The sequence below is a fragment of the Mercurialis annua genome, linkage group LG1-X, assembly GCF_937616625.2.
Source record: "Mercurialis annua linkage group LG1-X, ddMerAnnu1.2, whole genome shotgun sequence".
In the NCBI taxonomy this organism is placed as follows: domain Eukaryota; kingdom Viridiplantae; phylum Streptophyta; class Magnoliopsida; order Malpighiales; family Euphorbiaceae; genus Mercurialis; species Mercurialis annua.
Window position 1 is genome coordinate 2,842,544 of NC_065570.1, and position 19,074 is coordinate 2,861,617.

Sequence of the window (19,074 nt, forward strand, 5' to 3'; positions counted from 1 at the left end):
TGCAAATATTGAAGGAGACCATCAAGTCTTAAAACTGAAATTGTTACTTGGGACCGACGCAAGTCCTTAAATTGCAAACATTAAAGAAGACCATCAAGTCTTAAAACTGAAAATTATCGAATGGCCTAAACACAAGTTTAGTCTTATTAATGGTCGAATTGTTACTATGTTACTATCCAAGTTGGGCATGATCGATCCTCATGCTCCAACTTAAGGGGGAGTATTGGAATATATCTCCTTCTCATATTATGATTAAAGGTTTATATCTTTAGAAGTTCTTATTTGATTAGAACTATTCTAATTATATATATACATATATATATATATATATATATATATATACATATATATATATATATACATACATATATATATATATACATACATATATATATATATATACATACATATATATATATATATATATATATATATATATATATATATATATATATATATATATGCTTGTAATCAATCTATCATCATTCGATTTAATAATATATTTTCTCTTCTCTAATTATTTCACATATACTATTAGTTAATTTGTTTTATTATTAGAAAAAAAAAAAGTTACTAATATTCTCTCCAAAAAATGGACTATTTCATTATCGAAATAACTAGGATATAAAACTGCATTTTATTTTTATTAATTAAACTTTTTATCGTTTTGTTTGCTTTTTGAATATAATTGTCTTAATTTGAAAAATTGTCCGACAAAAGTGTCAAAGTTATCTTAGATGATAAAAATTGTCAATATAGTCATAGTGTTGGAAATACACATTTATTTTACCTTTTATTATTTGAACTATTTATTAAAAATTCAATCAAGGGTTACTAATATGGACGTTGAAATCCTCATTAACATATCTTTCATTTTTGAGTTCCTCATTTTCGGGTTTTAGCGTAACACAATAACATCAGTTCATCAAAATTTCAATTAGTATTTAAAAAAAATAAAAGCTTGTATTTTAAATTGTATGTGAAAAAATCGAGTTGAAATGGTAAAACAAAACATATATACTATATCGTGATTTTCTTTGTATTTAACTCTAAAACATTATTTATGGTTTTCAATTTGAGTTTCGATTGGAATCAAATAAAAACAAAACAAAACTCCTACCAAAATTTAGTTTATATCTTGTGCAAAATTAAGTTTATATTAATCATGCAATTTGAACAACACAGCAATGGCTACAAAGAACTTTCTCATCATCTTCTTCCACAGGCTCAAAACTTCTCCAAGCATCACTCTTTGCTGATGTGTCAAAACTATGTACCGTTGAGATCATACGTGGCATTTCTTCGGTCATCCGATAACCCGACAAGAAATATAAGTGGCTCCCAATTGGAGCCATAGTCAAATATAATTGCTGAGTTGGTGGCCAATTTCTTGAATTTGCATCTGATGTGGAAATTGGAAAATTTAGGGTTTGTAAATGTGAACCATCAACCACATCCCACATATTAAGCTTCCCATCATATGCTTCAATATGACCTTTCCATGCTTTAAGACAATCCCCTGAGCTAAATAACCTTCCACCCACGGCTAATATTTGATTAGGTGGCACATCTAATTGCCACATCCCCACCACAATTTGCCACCTCCCTGTCCGCGTGTCGTACACTTCAGCGGAGCTACGTTCCATTATAAACGGCTCCGTTTTATCCGAATCCGCCCTACTTGTAAAACCCCCTACCACATGAATCTTACCTTGAAATGTTACACCAACACATTTGTACCTTAATGTGCTCATGCTAGGTAGGTCGGTCCATACGTCACTAATTGGATCGTATACTTCAGCACTCGAAGTTCCTCGAGCACTGTCCAAATTAGACTTTCCGCCCGCGACATAAATTTTATTTTCGCATACAGTGCAGGCAAAATCGTAACGAGGTACACTAATGGACGCGCAATCAAACCATTCGTTTAGTAGAGCATTGTACCGAATAACGTTTGACCGTACTTCAATTTCACTGGATTCGTGAGACTGTGATATTTTCTTGTAGCACAATCTTCCACCGATTATATAAATTGAATTACCCAATGAAACCATTACAAAATCTTTCAAAACATGATTTTCGGCTAGACCCGGGATTTGGCTAAGGTGACTCCATGAATTGTTTGACGGATCATAACATTCTATCCAATTGGACATATTCTTGTGACAAAACGAGGCACATACTCGGAAATTCGACAAGGAAAACTCCGGTAACGGTGGCGGCGACGGTGTTTCCCGGGGAGAAGGTAGGGCACCCATTGGACAGTTGGGGATTTTATTTTTCTGAATTGGGATAGAGATTAAGATCAAATGGGAATTGAGAGTTACGGAGAAATATAGTATATAAAGAAGGTAAAGTAGAGAAAATAACAAAATGGCTGTTTTTGTTTGTGGGATAGACCAAGTAGATTATTAAAATTGGAGATTAAATCTAGGATTTAAGTCGTTGTTGATCATTGATAAAATAACTTGAAATGGTATAATTTTTGTGGTAATTGTCTCTTGCATTGTCACTTTTTTGGGTGAAAGCAAAGTTCAATCGGAGAATTCAAGGCTGAATTAGTGAAAACAAATCAGATTCTAGCTTTTGGAAGTTGGAATTTTCGTTGGTAAGAAGAAAATAGAAAATTGTATCAATTGTAGAACTTTTTTGAATCTATAATTTCAGTGTATGCATTTTAATTTTAATTTTAAATTGAGATTTCAGCTTTTATAGAATATAACAAACAAATTTAGAGCAAAATGAAGTTAGCCCACGATCATAACTCGTTTGACAAAAATATTATAATTTTAAAATTTTATCAAAACAATCTATCATTTTTCTAAATGTTATAAAATATATTCATACTTAATTTGAAGCTAACATAACATAAAGTTACATATGCTAAATAAAAAAAGCTTTATACATGTGGATATATTATATGGCGCTATGTCGGCTTTCAACAAATTGTGGGTATTATTTTGCGAAAATCGAACAAATAATTGATCTAACTGACAAAATCAAATCAAAAATTTGTTTTGGTATAGATGATAGACTTGTCTATATAATATTAAATTAGTAAATAATATGAATACATTTTTTTTTAATCTTGTTAGTAGTTCAATAATAAAAAAATGACTAAAAATATTTTTTTAAAAATGTTAGAGCATCTCCAATGCAATGCTAAAATGGAGTGCTAATGCTATAATTTATCATTAAATCTTAAAATACAACTCCAATGCAATGCTATAGTTTGTGGTAAATTTAGCATATGCTATATCACGCGCTAAATTTAGCAAATATTATAGCATATGCTGAACTACAACAACCAATATCATTTTTTTATTAATTACAATTTTATCACAGTTTGTTTTTTTTTTGCATTTATTATTTTAATATTTTTTTATCTTTTTATTTTTTTCATTTTAAATTTTGTGCTTCAATTTAATTTTCCGGACTCGATTTAATTTTTTAATAGTAGACCATATATCAATATAATAAAAAAAATTATATAATTTATTTTTATATAGTTCATCGATTCTCTTAATTATTTCTTTTAAAAAGCTCATTATTATATCAAAACAAATTACATTAACTTTTGTTTAAAAAATTATCAAATAATTAAAAAATAATAAAATATTAGAAATTAATAAAATTCAGAGATAATTATCTTAATAAATAATTATAACACTTATTTTCAACTTTGTGCATTGGAGGAAAAATTAGAATGCTATGCTATTTATAGCATTTCACCACTTTTTCATGCTAAATTTAGCATAAAAAATAACACTCCATTGGAGATGCTGCACTATTCAATTACGGTAGACAAATTACTTTTTAATTTAAATATTTTTACTTCATATCATTGTGATTAAATTTTTTTATATTTCAATTTAAAATATTTGTTGTAATTTTGTGTCTTAATTTTTGTGTTTTTTTAAAATTCAAATTTTACGTGCTAAACTTTTAAAATAAGGCCCGACTTCGAAAAAGCATTAAAAAAAGTAGTAGCATGTGAGTGAAAAAAGGTGGCATAGGGAGGAAATCCAAATGAGATACTTGGCCATGTTATGAAACACCTATGCAACACTTTTGCTCCGATTCAGCACAACACAAGTTCGGCTCTTGGGTTCCTTTATCAAGAAATATGTACCTTTTTACTCCTGTTCATTCATACTAGTATTAAATTAATTCCATTTTTATACCAACATGTTACCTCCTTGGATCTCTCCTCCTTTTTTACTTTTCTTTCTTTTTAGTTAATTTTTTTAACATTCCTAGGAATCAGTGTGTAAAAATCCAACCAACTCAAATAACCGAACCAAACAAAAAAAATTTGATTCGATTTGAAATTATAGAAAAATATCTAGTAAAGGTTCAATCTGTTTTGAACTGGTGACTCGAGGTCAACTAACTCCCTCTTGTCCATTTTGATTCAGTGAAAACAGTACTCTCTAATTTTTAAATCAATTAAAAAAAACTTGTACAATTCATCAAAAATAAATTGTACAATATGAACATTTTTTAATCAAAATGAATCCGATTTTTCTTTAATTAAATATAGTTCTTCATTGATCAAAATACCTAAAAATGGATTATTCGATCTCGAGTCACAAAATTATACACAAAAAAAAGCCATTTATTCTAAAAATATGAGTTTTTGGTTTGATTTAAACTTTACTTATCAATTAAAATTGAACTAATTGATTTAGTTTGATTTAAAATATTTGTTTGAAATCAGTATAGTGATTTAATTTTAAAAATATTATAAATTTAATTTGATTCGTTTTGATTTAAACTGAATACACTCATATAGTAATGAGAGCATGTGACATACTCATTTTTCATTAATGTTATACCACCTATCAAATTAGGAGTTTATTAGCACAATATCACAAAAATGGAGATTTTTTCTATAAATCAAATAGTGTAATATTATCAATTATTTGAGTGTACAATAATTTTGTTTTGAAACTAGTGTACAATACTTAAAATATGAGTTATTTATATAGTCTATAGATCACACTTGAATGCTTGACCTAGTGACCAAGCAGTTCTTGATGTATCTTGAGGCTGTGGGTTTGACCCATAATTCTTGCAGACAATTATTCGCTTGTTTAGAAAATACACAATACTAATAATGTTATTCGCCTGTTTGAAAAATGTTCAATACTAACAATTAACTTTCGACTAATTTCCGCTAATAACAAGAGTAGGTATCTTCTCTATTAAAAAAATAGTCTATAGATCGATTTAGAGTAATCCACCAAACATATAGCTATAACAATGTTTAGCATACTAGAAATATTTAAATCTATACTATATATAAAAGCACGGATGGGGGGGGGGACAGGCAAATTTACTGAATAGCCCTTTTTAATTTACTACTAATTGATTATCTACTTAATGGTTTTATGGTCATTTAAAATAATAGTGCAGTAATTTAATTTATTGAGTAATTAAAGTAGTCAATTTGATTTAAATGAGGAATTAACAAATTTGATTGAAACAAGGAAAGCAAAAGATTAACAAAATTTCCGTGTTAATTTGCTGAAAATCCTTAAGTTTGTAACTAAAAGTATAATTAGTGTGTTTTTTTTAACAATTAGTTTAAATCTTTGATTCGTTCACTCTAAATCAAGTACCATATCCAGTTCTTCTAATCTTTGCAGTGATCTCAGTCGTTTTTGGTATTGCTTGGTACTTTAGTTATATAAATTCTTTCAAGTTGTTAAATTGCAGTAATTTTATATGTTGAGTCAGATAATCACCAAGCTATTTGATAGTAGCGAAATAAGTTTTCCTCTTTCCTAAAAATATAAAGTTTCATTTGATGATATAATTGTACTGAATAAGTCTTCACAATTTCTTTATTTAAATAATTATAAACATGAACATTTATATTCAACTATAAAATTTAAAGTTAACAAAAAAAACGTTTTGAATTTGGATGAGTTGGAATATAAAAAAAGAAAAAGCTAAATGTACATTTGAACCTTTATAGATTTTTTTTCCGATGAAGGCATTTAATGTTAAAAAAAATGATATAGACCCTCCGAATCTAAAATGCCATATGTCGGTTAGTGACTAATCAATGTGAACAATCGAACTTAATACGTCACCTTTGAGTTGGCCGGTAACTAACGGACATGTGGCCTTTTAGGTTCGGAGGGTCCAATATGAATTTTTTTTTATAACATTAAGTACTTCCATCGAAAGAAAAAAAATTCATTAGGGTTCTGATTCAAAACCAAACCAAATGAGAGGGTCTAATCTGCACATTTATAAAGAAAAATATTTCAGTTAGATTTGTTTCGGTTAATTTGTAAATTCACTAATAATTAAATAAACTAAAATTTATAATTTAATTTATAACCAATTTATCACTTATTATTTTATTTAAAATTTAAGGGTTCAATTTTCTTAATTATCTATCTATACTATATATTAAAACGCGGATGGAGGGGGAGGGATAATCACATTTACGCTAATATCCTTGACGCTACTTTGAATTCTCTTTTAAATTTTAACGCGTGCTAATTACTATTAAATATAAACTATTCATATATTTAAATAAATTTTAATAAGTTCTAATTACTATTAAATATAAACTCTTGATATATTTATAATAAAAGAAAATGGTAATAGAATGACTGTATTAGAAATTTCATAATATACCAACTCTCTCATGTAACTTACTTGGTTAAATTTGGACTTTGTATTCGTGATATATAAATAATTATTATAGAATATTGTGATATACAATTTCTCTATTATTATGTATTTTTTATTATAAGCAATATAAACTCTTAATTGAATTAAGAATATCAACACTTGCGGAACTCATGATTGGATTAGAAATACCACTACATTCTAAACATGCTCTAATTCAAATTTTACACGTTATGTTGTTACTTAATCATCACAAAAATAAATTTATATAATTGTTCATCCCCTTAGTATAATTTTACAGTTTAATTTCAAATTTTGTTTAAACATAACATTTAGGTAGTTATATAATTATACTAAATTTGATAAGATAAAATTTAATTTTTGAAATTTATTTAAAATTAATAATAAATTTAATTATATAATAAATTATAAATAAATGTTATTGACGTCAATTAATTTTAAAAATTAATAAATTAATAAATCTTATTTATTTTTAACAAAACTCTAATTAAATTAATATTGATTATAAGTAAAAGAAATTGAAATTAATTATAATAAATTTAATTAATATATACATTGACGAGTCACATTACGAGCCACGTACGTAGCACGTAATGCGAAACTAGTTATCTCAAAAGTGTAAATGAGGCTACAAATCATTTGGTTAGAGTCATATTAGTTGGGCTCTTATGATGACTTAGCCAAAATATGCTTCTACTTTTGCCCAATTTCAGCTACCCATTTCCTTTTAAAGGAGGCCCATTTGCTAATCAAGTGTTGTCATATGAATGATGAATCAATAACTTGTCATATGAATGATGAATCAAAAAAAAAATAACTTGTCATGTAATGGAAAGTTTGGTTCTTAACACGATCGAATCTACATATAGCAGTAAATAAACAATAATAAATATATAATAAATGCTAATATATGATATTTGTTGCGATCTAATTTTAAAATTTAAAATATTATATATTAAATTTTAACTTTTTGCATTTTTATATTTTATAATTCAAATGTCCTTTCCGACAATTTTCTCATACGGAGTACAACCATTTGATGATAAAGTCGAATCTGAGAAAAAAAAAATTGTCTAAAGCATTTAGGTTATAAAATGCAAAAAAGCGAGAGGTTAAAATTTTGAAAATTTAAACTTTAAGATTAGACGCCATAAACATGATACGTTGGATTTAATATGCTTTCTTATTAATTTTATACAATAAATGTAAAATATATCAATAATATAGAATGTAAATCAGAATTTTGTTCATTTTAAATTTTAATTTTTTTTAGAATTTTATTCACTTCACAAAAGGAGAAGAAAAGAATAAAAAGTTTGAAATGTACAAAAAAAGATCAAAAAGATTATTGATGAGAAATCTATAAAAGGCATACGAATAGGCAACATCAAGATATAGAAGAAAACAAGACGAAAAAGTGTATTAATTTGTGAGAAACAGCTGCTTTATGAGAGGGACTAAACTAAAAATAATTGGACTGACAAAATGAACGTTTTCTAAAATCTGATGATCAATAATTTTAGGGTTGTATTTATATTCTCTATGCATTTAGCTACCACCAATTTGTCTCCACCACTTCAATTAGGACCCTTCATCCATGGCATACTCTGCTTGGGTTCAAAAATGACTCATACCCAGCTGAAGATCGTCTGAACCCACATGATAAACCGGGTCCACTTCCATAAAATGCCAAGTGTCGTAATCTTAACATTTTATAATTTTTTTAAAATTGATACTAATTACGTTAGTATTTAGTTGTTTTTTTTTTTGGATAAATGATAGATAAATTAGCTCAACCACAAAATAGTGGAAGGCAAAAGGCAAATAAAATACAAGATAAACCGATATGATTTCTAACAGAAAAAATCCACACATCGGAATACATCATTTCCCGAATAAGAGAATCCCGAGTTATTCGACTTGTAGAAATCTGTTGCCTTGCAGATAGTCATGAAAACCAAAGAATGAACATCCAGCAAAACATCATCGAATGTCTTTCTATTTCTTGCTTTCCAAAGATGCCACACTCCAAAAAACCAAAAAAGTTTCCAAAGATTTCGATAGTTACCATTCGATAGTTAGTAATTGAACTTTCAGTTTTTAAATCGGTCTTAAACCACTGATCCTACTAAGACTCAAAACCGAAACCTTAAAAATGCATTGGAGCGCCTTAGCCTCTTGAGCTACGCCTCATTGGCAATATAATAACCTTTATTCAACATCAAAAGAAATTATACGTAAAATTAAGAATAAATTTGACGATCTAATAAAAAAAATTATGTTATAGTTTTAAAGGTTTAAATTGTATATTTACCTTATAAAAGGTGAATTAAATAACCGCTTTTAAACTGAAATAAATTATAGCATATACATTTTAAATATCACAAAAAAAATGTTAAAACAACAACTAACTACATGCAAGTTCAAACTAACATGAAAGTTGCTTGAGCAGACCAAAATGTACATTAAAGACAACCGGTTCATCAATAATTGAAATATGTAAACGCTCGAAATAATATATTTTTTGATCAAATTAGAAAAGCACTTTTTTAAAAAAAAAGAATACCACATTACATACCCAAAACACACAACTTGAAATGAGTTATATCTCAGATAGTATAAGCAACTAGCAACAATTTGTTAAGCTGTGAGTTCATTTTCTTCCAAAAATGCTGCTCTCTCCAATTATATAAAAAAAAGCATACCAAAAACAAAAATATGTTCTCATAATAGGAATTAATTCTTCAAAAATAGAAGAAAAATGATATTATATATACCTTTACAATTACACAAATTAAAAATGATTGTTAAGTTATGAAAACTTTAAATTAGTTGAAAAAACAAACTACGAAGATAGAATTAAAAGCCACGATGATGAATAAATTCTTTTGATCGAATGTTTAGTTCATCTCTATCTTCTCGATATCATATGTTTAATTTTCCCTTGATTTTCATAATATAAATTTATTCTTTAAACATAACAAAATGTTATTATATATACATTCACAATTTTTTTTACAGAGATAAAATTTAATCGTTAAATTATGACTACTTTAAATAGTTGAAACAACAAAATGATGGAATTAGAAACCATGATAACAAATGCATTTGGAGACGGGTGTATATTCAGATTTTTTTAATTTAATGTTTAGTTCATCTCTATCTTCTCGATAGCGTGTGTTCAATTTTCCTCCAATTCAGAATTTAATATAAACCGTACTTTAAAAAAAAATCAAATGTTAGTTCGGTTAGGGTTATTTTGCCCTTGGTTGGAAAGGCCTAACGATTATACTACATGATCATTGCCTAATCACCCAGAGCTTATTAAAAACCTAAATACTAGGGGGAATTTAGAAAAATTGGTAGTAAAAAAAACTAGAGGTAGTTACTAGGGAGAATTTATAAGGGGGGGCTTGATGATTGCTGGCAAAGGGTGACAATTCAGAAGGTGAAATGGGTCCACAAGGTTGCATAATGGGGGCTTAGGCTATGAAGTAGAGTTAGAATTATAGGAGTTACAGTTTTGGTAAATGATAGTGAGTGAGACAAATTGGAATTTATTATGAGAATATTTCAAGGCAAAATGGCTTTCAATATCAAGACAAAAGTCTTCAATCTCATCAATTGGGATCTTCTTTTTCTACTTTGTTTTCTCTCACTCTTCCAACCATTTTTTTCTGTTAATTCATACTTCTCATTTGATGTTTGCTTATTTAAATTTTTTAAATTTTTTTATAAGGAGGGGAGAGATTGATGGTTGAAAAGAATGATGTAAATGTAATCATGTTTATTTAGATTTTAAAAATTGATTATTAGGAAAAGTGAGAATCTAACCAAAATTCTTTGATTGAATTATAACATGTCTATCACTAGACTATACAATTGAAGAATCCTTAGATTTTCTTTCATTATTTTTAGTGCATACTAAATTATTTTGTCTCTCAAATTTGACATAAACAATCAAAATAAATTAATGACTTTTAATAAAAATACCTTATATATAGTCATTTTAACTCGTTTTACTTCTTAACTGATGACATGTAATTATTGGAGCGTATTATATAAATGAATTTTAAAGAAAATTTTGCTTAAAATGTACAAATTTAAATTACTACTATGCCATTTATACATAAAAGTATGCAATTTAACCCAAAAATTTAATGTTTTCCTTTTTAGTTGGCATAACAAAAATGAATGACCAATCTGCAATATTTGACAAATGCAGTGGATGATGTGTTACATAACCGTTATTTTAATCACCTTACTTAATCCAATTCAGAAGATTAAATCAAAAAAGAATCGCATGATTATAGGCTGAGAAAATATTATAGAAAATACTAAGTCCACCTAAATCCTAATTATTTTAGATCAAATACGGAATTAGTACCCACTAAAAACATGCACCTTAAACAACAAAACAACACTATAGTACAATTCTTCCTACTACAACTATATGATAGTGATAGGACTATAGATATAGCAACAAACAAAATTATAAACAAATTATAAATAATACAAAAATATTGGCTCTCTTCCCATTAAAAAAGCCTCTCTTTTTTACTGTTTTTTCTCTGTTTTCTTCCATTAGTTCATGGAATTTTAGCATCCCAATGAAGCTTTTTTGCAGCTTCTTTTAAAACCCCAAAAGATTTTCATTTTTGGTGTTTCTTAAAGCTGGGTTCTTTTTGGTAAATTTTGATAATTTTGGAGAAATTTGCATTTTTGGGTGTCTGGTTTTTGATTGAAAGTTTGGATCTTTATGCTAAAATGGGGTTGATTGGGAGATTGGAGTACACTAAGAAGAAATGCAAGGGTTTGTTTTGGAGAGTGAGAGCTGAAGTGAAGAAGATAGTGAAGAAAAATGGAGGAGGTAAGAACCAGGTTAAATTCCAATATGATCCTTCAAGTTATGCTCTGAATTTTGATGATGGTGGTGGTGGTTGCTGTCAAGGAAGAGAATATCAAGTGAATTGTGGAAAGAATAAAACTGTTTTAATTTATGTTGTCTGGTTAGAATCTTGATGAGGTAGAAAATAAAATTAATTTATTGAATTTGCTGTTTTTGCTTCGTTTCTTAGATTAATCTTTTTTATGTGGCATTAATTAGTGCTGCTTTTGAATGTAGGTTTTTTTTTATTTGGTAAAGAAGATAAGTGATTTTTCTAGATTATGATTTGTCATTGTTCTATTTTGGTTGTGAATTTCTGTTGTTTTTTGAGTTTAGTTCTGCAATTAATGTTGTTAGGTACTAACAAGTTCCATAATTCATGGGCATGAGTCCTGAAAAATGGCACAGCAGTTCATAAATGTGTCTAACAAAGCAGCAACAGTCTTAATCTACGTTGCACTAAACGGAAATGCTATACTGAAAAACAGAAAAACGTATGTTTTGCAAGAATAAATTGTAGATATAAATTCGTAAAATTTCATAAGCATTTACGAAATATAAAACTCGACAAGTTTTCGTGCTGAGTTTTTATTTTCTTGTTCAAGACCTTACCCTTTGCTGTAACCCTTTTTCAATTCGCACAATTCTGGATTCTATGAATTGTACATAAGGTGTTACGGTTTCTTCATCAGATTCACTTGTAATATGCAACTTTAAATTAGGCGAAATTTTAAATGTATTGTGTGAAATCTTAAGCTGAAGAAACAACTGCACATGCAAATTAAATTCAGAAATGGATTTCGACCATATTCGAAGAGAATAAACGCCAACCAAGTTCTGATAATAATCCAACAATAAAGTGCCTAAAGTCTATTTGATAGCACTGCACAAATTTGAAGATTCCATTAGAGTAAGACTATGCGTTCAATCAATGGCAATCCTTAGCTTCCAGGAGACTTCCTAGCTTTTCAAACTGCTGGATCCTCAATTGTGGCGGTAATTAGATCGTTTATCCGAGGATAAGCAGCTTTTTCGTCGAGTTGGTTCTGAGCCCATATCAGCATTTTTAGTAAACTTGGAAGCTTTGGATCTGGTAATAACAAATTGGAAATAAAATGCAACTAATTAGATTGAACGATTAATTGGAGTACATAAAGGCTTAGGCATAATATTCAACGGAGACCCTGTCAAATAAACTTTTAAAAGACACACATAGCAGCACAACTCAAGAGATGATAGATTTAAATGATCAGACAACATATGCAGTTAGATTAAATTGGTAGATTTTGTCGGCTAGACTGCTGAATTGGCCTAAAGAGAAACTTAATTTCTCCGAAACCCCTTTTCCTACTTCGGTATTCAACTAAAATCCTTAATGCTAGATCTAGAACGAAGCTTTTGCCTCTACCTACATCAAAGAAGACATCAGTAAATTTTCATTATTCAACTTGTTACGACGAGCTGAAGACTAGTGCAACTCTCATTGCAGCAACTCGTGCAATGTAAAATAAAATTTAGTGGTACAAACTACCTATGATGCAAGGTAGCCAATAGAAACAGATTACTTAGGATATTATAGCAACAGTCAGTCTCTAACCTTTTTCATGACTCTGACTAGTTAGGATAGCCGCATTCACTTCACTTGCTGTCTTTAGCCGCTGTGAAATATCCAGGAGATCTCCAACAGGGCAGTTGGTAATATCTTCAAAAGCTAACAGGGCAATCGTCCTTTCCAACTCTTCTAAGAAACTATGCTGTAAGAAGCATCAATTTTTCAATCAAATATAGTCATCAAAGATACGAAGTTTAATGCTGAAACATGGTGATAAAACCATATCATGATTTAAAAATAATAATACAGTCAGCTATGAAGTTTACTTGCAATTGAGGAAGTAAGATAACACTGATTAAGGAACTTAAAACGTAATATAGGTATGACAGTATGAATAATCCAAAATTACATTTTCTTCTCCTCTTGGCGCAAGTTCCTCTTGAGCAAATTCCAAAGCCTCTTCTATTTTTCCATCCCGTATTAATTCTATTAACCGTTGTTGTTGGAGATGGAAAAACAGTTGAGGATTTGTATCCAAAATCTGCAAACCGAATCATTACATTAGGAAAGCCTATATGAAAGAAATATTAATAAGCAGGCCACTGACACTATAAGAGAATAACAGACCACACAACAAAACCTATAGGCTATAACCTCGGCAGTGATGACTTAAAATATTGGTAGTGTAAACAAGGAAGTGAAAGTTATATAATAGTGCACAATATAGCTTACTTAATAATCCTAGATGTAAACAAGAGGATCTAAATATATCCAATTATCCACAAATAAATAAAGCAAACTGCAGAACTCTTTTTCACACTGAGATTAGTACAACGGTGAAACTAGCTAGCGAAAAAAGCATTTAACAAGAAAATTCTGATAAGCAAAAAACTATAGACACGACAATAAGACTGTTACCACAAAGGCACAAAGTAAAGCATCACACCTCAGGATTTAAATCATTAACTTTCTCAATCGCATCCTCAACATTTCCATTCTGCACAGCCTTCTTAACAGCCATGCGATCAGTGATTGTTGCGAGATCAATATCTGCTATATTCTCAATAAGAAATTAACACAGCACTCACACAATGTACCTAAGCCATCATTGTATCATCAAAACCAAAACAAATCATCTGCTATTACTATTACTAAGGCAAACGAGAAAATAAAGGATACGTTCAGTTCCGGATTCCTTACGGAACTTCTCAGCAGCATCCACATAACCTTCCGTAACAAGAAAATTCATCACCAATTTATTCATGTCTTCTTTCCTAATCTTCACATCATTTAGCTTCTTTTCCCAATCTTCTCTTGTAATCACCTTTTTCGACATTGCCTGTCCAAATAATTAAAAACATAAACGTTTTCACCAGATAACAAACAAATTCACAGCTTCACATCTCCATATTCCGCTTCTAATCAGTCAAATTCAATAAAATTATAAATAAGTATCTACACAAGTAATATCACTAAAAACCTAGAGAATCAGCTCTATTCCATAACCTAACTAATATCACTAAAAAAACACAGTATCAATCATCTAATCACAATATCACATCTTCATATTCCGCTTCTACTCAGTCAAATTCAATCAAATTTAAAATACTCTCTCCACAAAACACAACTAATATCACTCCAAACCTAGAAAATCAGCTCTATTCTATTCTCTAACTAATTAACTTAAACAAACTAATTAAACTTCAAAAATTAATTAAGAAGTACTAATAATCATCGAGTTCGAACTATTATTACCATTGCTTCTACGAGTTGACGAATAAACCAGAACAATGGCATCAGTGCACAAACATCATTGTTGATAACGCGAATCTACGTGTCCAAACAATGAAACAAACCGTTAGAAAAATTATGAACTCAGCAAAACATAATTTAAATAATATAAATATAAATATATAAACAGACATTACCTAATGAAAGAATTGAATTCAACGAGATCTTGTATACAGTTTACTGTAACTAAATATAAACCCTAATTGTGATGCCAATTGACGAGAGAATTTCTCGAGTTGCGGAGGTTGTATTCGATTATGATACGCGGTTTGGTTTAGAATTCAATCGGAGTGTTATTTCAGGTGTTTTCTTCTCTATCACGATCTCTCTGGTGAGGTATTTGGGTGGTGGTGGTTTGGATTTGGATCCGGTTTGTGATGGATGTTGTGGATAATGGGTTTAAGGCCCAGTAGAGTTTATGTAGATTTATGTGGGCTGGGCTAGAATATAATCACTTTTTTTCGACCCAGGCCTTGTTTGAGGCTAAAGTAAATGAATTAATAAAGAGTAAATTAATAGGGAAGTTTAGCAAAATACTAAAAAACTAAAAATATTTGCAAAGCTTAACTCATAAACTGAAAGTTTGCAAACGTACTTAAAAAAATTTAATATTTATTTTTTTATTCCGCAGTTTCAAACAGTTGCAAACAGTTTCAAAAAACACAATTTGAAAACCGTTTTCAAAACTTTTCGCATACAGTTTCAAAAAAAAAAAAATACAATTTGAAACTGTTTTATATACCGTTTCAAAAACAGTTTATAATAGGGGTTCAAATGGTTTATAACGGTTTATTAAAAAATAATTTGAAACCGTTTTCAAAAACAGTTTCAAATAGAGTTTCTAAAAAACAGTTTCAAACAGTTTACATAGTATTTTTACAAATTTTCAGAGTAAATAAATTTTTGGAAAAAAAGGTAAAAAGATAAATTTTTAAAAACGGAGTATTTTTACAAATATTTAAAAAAAAAACGGAGTATTTTCTGCAATTTTCCAAATTAATATGACACCTCTCACCAATGACAGAGATAGGGGGAGACATGGAAGTGTCATGTCCCTCTCTAAAATTTCAAAATTGTTAAAATTGGCACCATTTTTTTTTTTACAATTTAACCCCCCCAATTTTTAAAATTGTCTATTTCATATATTACATATTGCAATTTGACTCTCTATATTGAAATCCTAGCTCCCTCACTACCTCTCACATTTGATATAATTTACAATTTAGTCTCTTTTATTTGAAAATCAAACGATATAACCCCTCACTTTTATTTCTGTCTACGATTTAATATTTCTATTCATTTTGGTGTCAATCAACAAAGTTAACGAAATTATATGTTCTCTCATTTTTTTTATCAACGATTTCGTCCTTCGTATTCAAAAATTAATTTACCACTAAATCCTTTAATTTTATGGCTAATCACCAAAAAAAATCCTCACCTATTAGCCGCTTTTCAGTTGCACCCTGACGTTGCAATTTTGTCAGTTGCACCCTAATTCGCACCTTTGGGTTTCAATTCCACCTCAAAATCAAATTGGACTTTTTTCACTCGGAAAAAATTCATAAAAACCCTTATAAAGTACTCGTTTGAACTCTTTTCCACATAAAAAGTTAAAAATAGATGACTTATTTTAACTTTTTTCAAATGAAAAAGAGATCAATTTAGTACTTGAGGGTGGAATTGAAAACCAAAAATGCAAATTAGGGTGCAATTGACAAAATTGCAACGTCATAGTACATTTGAAAAGAGTCTAAAAGGTGGGGGATTTATTGCTGATTAAGCCTAATTTTATTAACTAACGCTAAAAATAGACAGAGAAACTAAACTGTTAACGGAAATAAAAATAAAAAGTATATTGTTTAATTTTTAAACAGAAAAAATTAAAATGTAAATTATATTAAATGTGAGAGGTCTCATAGCTAATTAAAAAATAACAATGGAATAAAAAGTGCAAAGAACGGCTACGGAAACCGGAAAGTAAACGAATCAGTTCCTTTGTAGTCGGTTACTTAATGTCTTAACCCACGAAATTTTCAATTACTTTCACTTTTTACCTAACGTGTTTTTACACTCCTCTGCAAATTAGTTGCAGACCTATTACTATTAGTTTAATTTTTTACTTTTTGGATAAGGCACTAGATATGATTGTGTCAAACTATCAATTAATAAAACTCTTTAAAAAGCTTTTAAAATATATTCTTAAATCAAAATTCGAAATGTAGTTGAGAATAAGAAGCTTTTGTCATTCCATTTTGACTCGTTAAATGTTTTCAAAATACAATAATTTATCTCAAACAAAATATACAATAAAAATTGTTGTAGAGAGAAATATAACCGGTCCTAATTTCTATATTTTATAACATTATAAACATTACTTTTTTCATCTCAATAGAACGTTTAAGTTAGATTGAATTTTTTTATAATAATATGATGGAATATTTTATTAAGATGTTTGATAGTACTAGTTTCGCATTACGTACTACGCACGTGGTTCGTAGTGTAACCCGCCAATTTATATTAATTAAATTCATTATAATTATACCAATGTGTTTATTTATAATCAACATAAAAATTAATTAGAATTTTTATTATAAACAAAATAATACTTCAATTTATTGATTTTAAAATTAATTGACGTTGATAATATATTTCTTTTAATCTATTATATTTTTCAATATATTCTAAAATATAATTAATATAAATTTAGTTAGAATTTTTGTTTGTTTATAAAACTGATGATATTTTTAAATATGATTAGTCTATTATAAGTAATTTAATAAGCAAACTAATTAAGTAATCTTATTATGTTATTAGTATTATATATATAAAAAATTCCTAATTCTCTCGATTTTTCCTTAACAATGAGTATTCTATTATAAGTCATTTACTTAAGTTTATTATTATGATATTACTATTACATATACAAAATACCTAATTCCCTCAATTCCCAACTTCGTAAATACAGTGTACAAAATTGACAACACCGCTAATTAGTAAAATTAATCTATCTCTGGTTGCTATTGCTATGGGAGTTCATTAAGGAAAATGGTAATCAAACATTTTAGAGTTTTTATTCACTTAGAAAAGTTTAAAGTTTAGATTATTAAGGATGCTATATTATAGGAAAGTTAATATCGTATTTGGATAAGGAAGTATATTATGAGTTGAATTAGGATTGTATTAATATAAAATATTAACATAATTTTTAAGTTATTATTAAGGACATTATCGTAAATGTGCTTGTCCCCCCCATCCGTGCTTTTATAGATAGTATAAATTATCATGTTTATTTCAGTTTGATTTTCTGAAATCTGATTTTATTGAAATAGAGGACAACTCTATTTGAACAGAGAGAGCTGTAAATTGTACGACACCTTAGGTAAATGACATCGTTATTTTGCTAACATCTCCTGGCAATATAATAAGTTAAAAACAGAATCAAAACTGATATTTTTTTAAGGTCTAATTACTTATAAACCACCCACCTTATAACTTTTTTTTTCATTTATACCATGATCTAGGAAAATGTTCATTTGTACCCTATTTTCGATTTTTATGTTTCATTTGTACCCCAAAATTAAAATTTTTGATAATTTAATTAATTTAATGATGAAAATACTAAAAACAAGATACATAAATGATTAACATTAACGTTTTATTAGAATATATGTTAAAAATGAAGGACTAATTTAAACTCTTTTTCAAAAGAAAATAGGTCAATTTACTAATTTAAACTCTTTTTCAAAAGAAAATAGATCAATTTAACTCATTAGGTAGAGATGAAACATAAAAATTAAAAATAAGGTACAATTGAAAATTTTCCTAGGTCATAGTATAAATGAAAAAAAGTTACAAAGTTGGTGGTTTTTAAGTAATTAGGCCTTTTTTTTAAATCCAAACCCTGATAAAAATTACTGTTTGTTAGTGAGATTTAGTCCAAGTGGCCAAGACTCTCCAAATATATTATCGAGGTTTTGATTTCGAGCCTATATAAGATTAGTGGTTTAAGACCGACTTTAAAAAAATATTAACACACTAACTATTGACCTAATTATATTTTATATCTGTTAAACACTTTTAAGTGTTAATGCCAAATGTGAACACGCAGTTGGATATGATGATAATTTTGATTTGCTGATGAAACATTGCATGCAACTTAATCTACAACACG

The 19,074-nt window shown here is 28.4% G+C and overlaps 2 protein-coding genes across 2 annotated transcripts; both read right to left on the reverse strand.

Moving 5' to 3' along the window:
• Positions 1-1,163: 1,163 nt before the first annotated feature.
• On the reverse strand, positions 1,164-2,298 carry LOC126677743 (F-box/kelch-repeat protein At1g67480-like). Its single transcript, XM_050372547.1, has one exon. The coding sequence runs from the start codon at positions 2,256-2,258 to the stop codon at positions 1,164-1,166; it is 1,095 nt and encodes a 364-aa protein (XP_050228504.1). The 5' UTR covers positions 2,259-2,298.
• Positions 2,299-12,317: 10,019 nt separating this feature from the next.
• LOC126665657 (protein GID8 homolog) lies at positions 12,318-15,241 on the reverse strand. The gene is made up of 7 exons (XM_050358511.2): positions 15,041-15,241; positions 14,868-14,942; positions 14,292-14,451; positions 14,059-14,165; positions 13,522-13,653; positions 13,158-13,314; positions 12,318-12,650 (listed from the first exon to the last, which is right to left on the reverse strand). The coding sequence occupies exons 2-7, from the start codon at positions 14,907-14,909 to the stop codon at positions 12,529-12,531; spliced, it is 720 nt and encodes a 239-aa protein (XP_050214468.1). The 5' UTR covers positions 14,910-14,942; positions 15,041-15,241; the 3' UTR covers positions 12,318-12,528.
• Positions 15,242-19,074: the final 3,833 nt, after the last annotated feature.

What these genes read in the sequence shown, in the direction of transcription:
- LOC126677743 (XM_050372547.1), bottom strand. Translation starts at nt 2,258, where the DNA reads ATGGGTGCCCTACCTTCTCCCCGGGAAACACCGTCGCCGCCACCGTTA.
- LOC126665657 (XM_050358511.2), bottom strand. Translation starts at nt 14,909, where the DNA reads ATGCCATTGTTCTGGTTTATTCGTCAACTCGTAGAAGCAATG. An exon ending in TAAGGAATCCGGAACTGAAC is followed by an intron (nt 14,166 to 14,291) that starts GTATCCTTTATT and finishes TTGAGAATATAG; the next exon opens with CAGATATTGATCTCGCAACA. An exon ending in TAGTCAGAGTCATGAAAAAG is followed by an intron (nt 12,651 to 13,157) that starts GTTAGAGACTGA and finishes TGTTATTACCAG; the next exon opens with ATCCAAAGCTTCCAAGTTTA.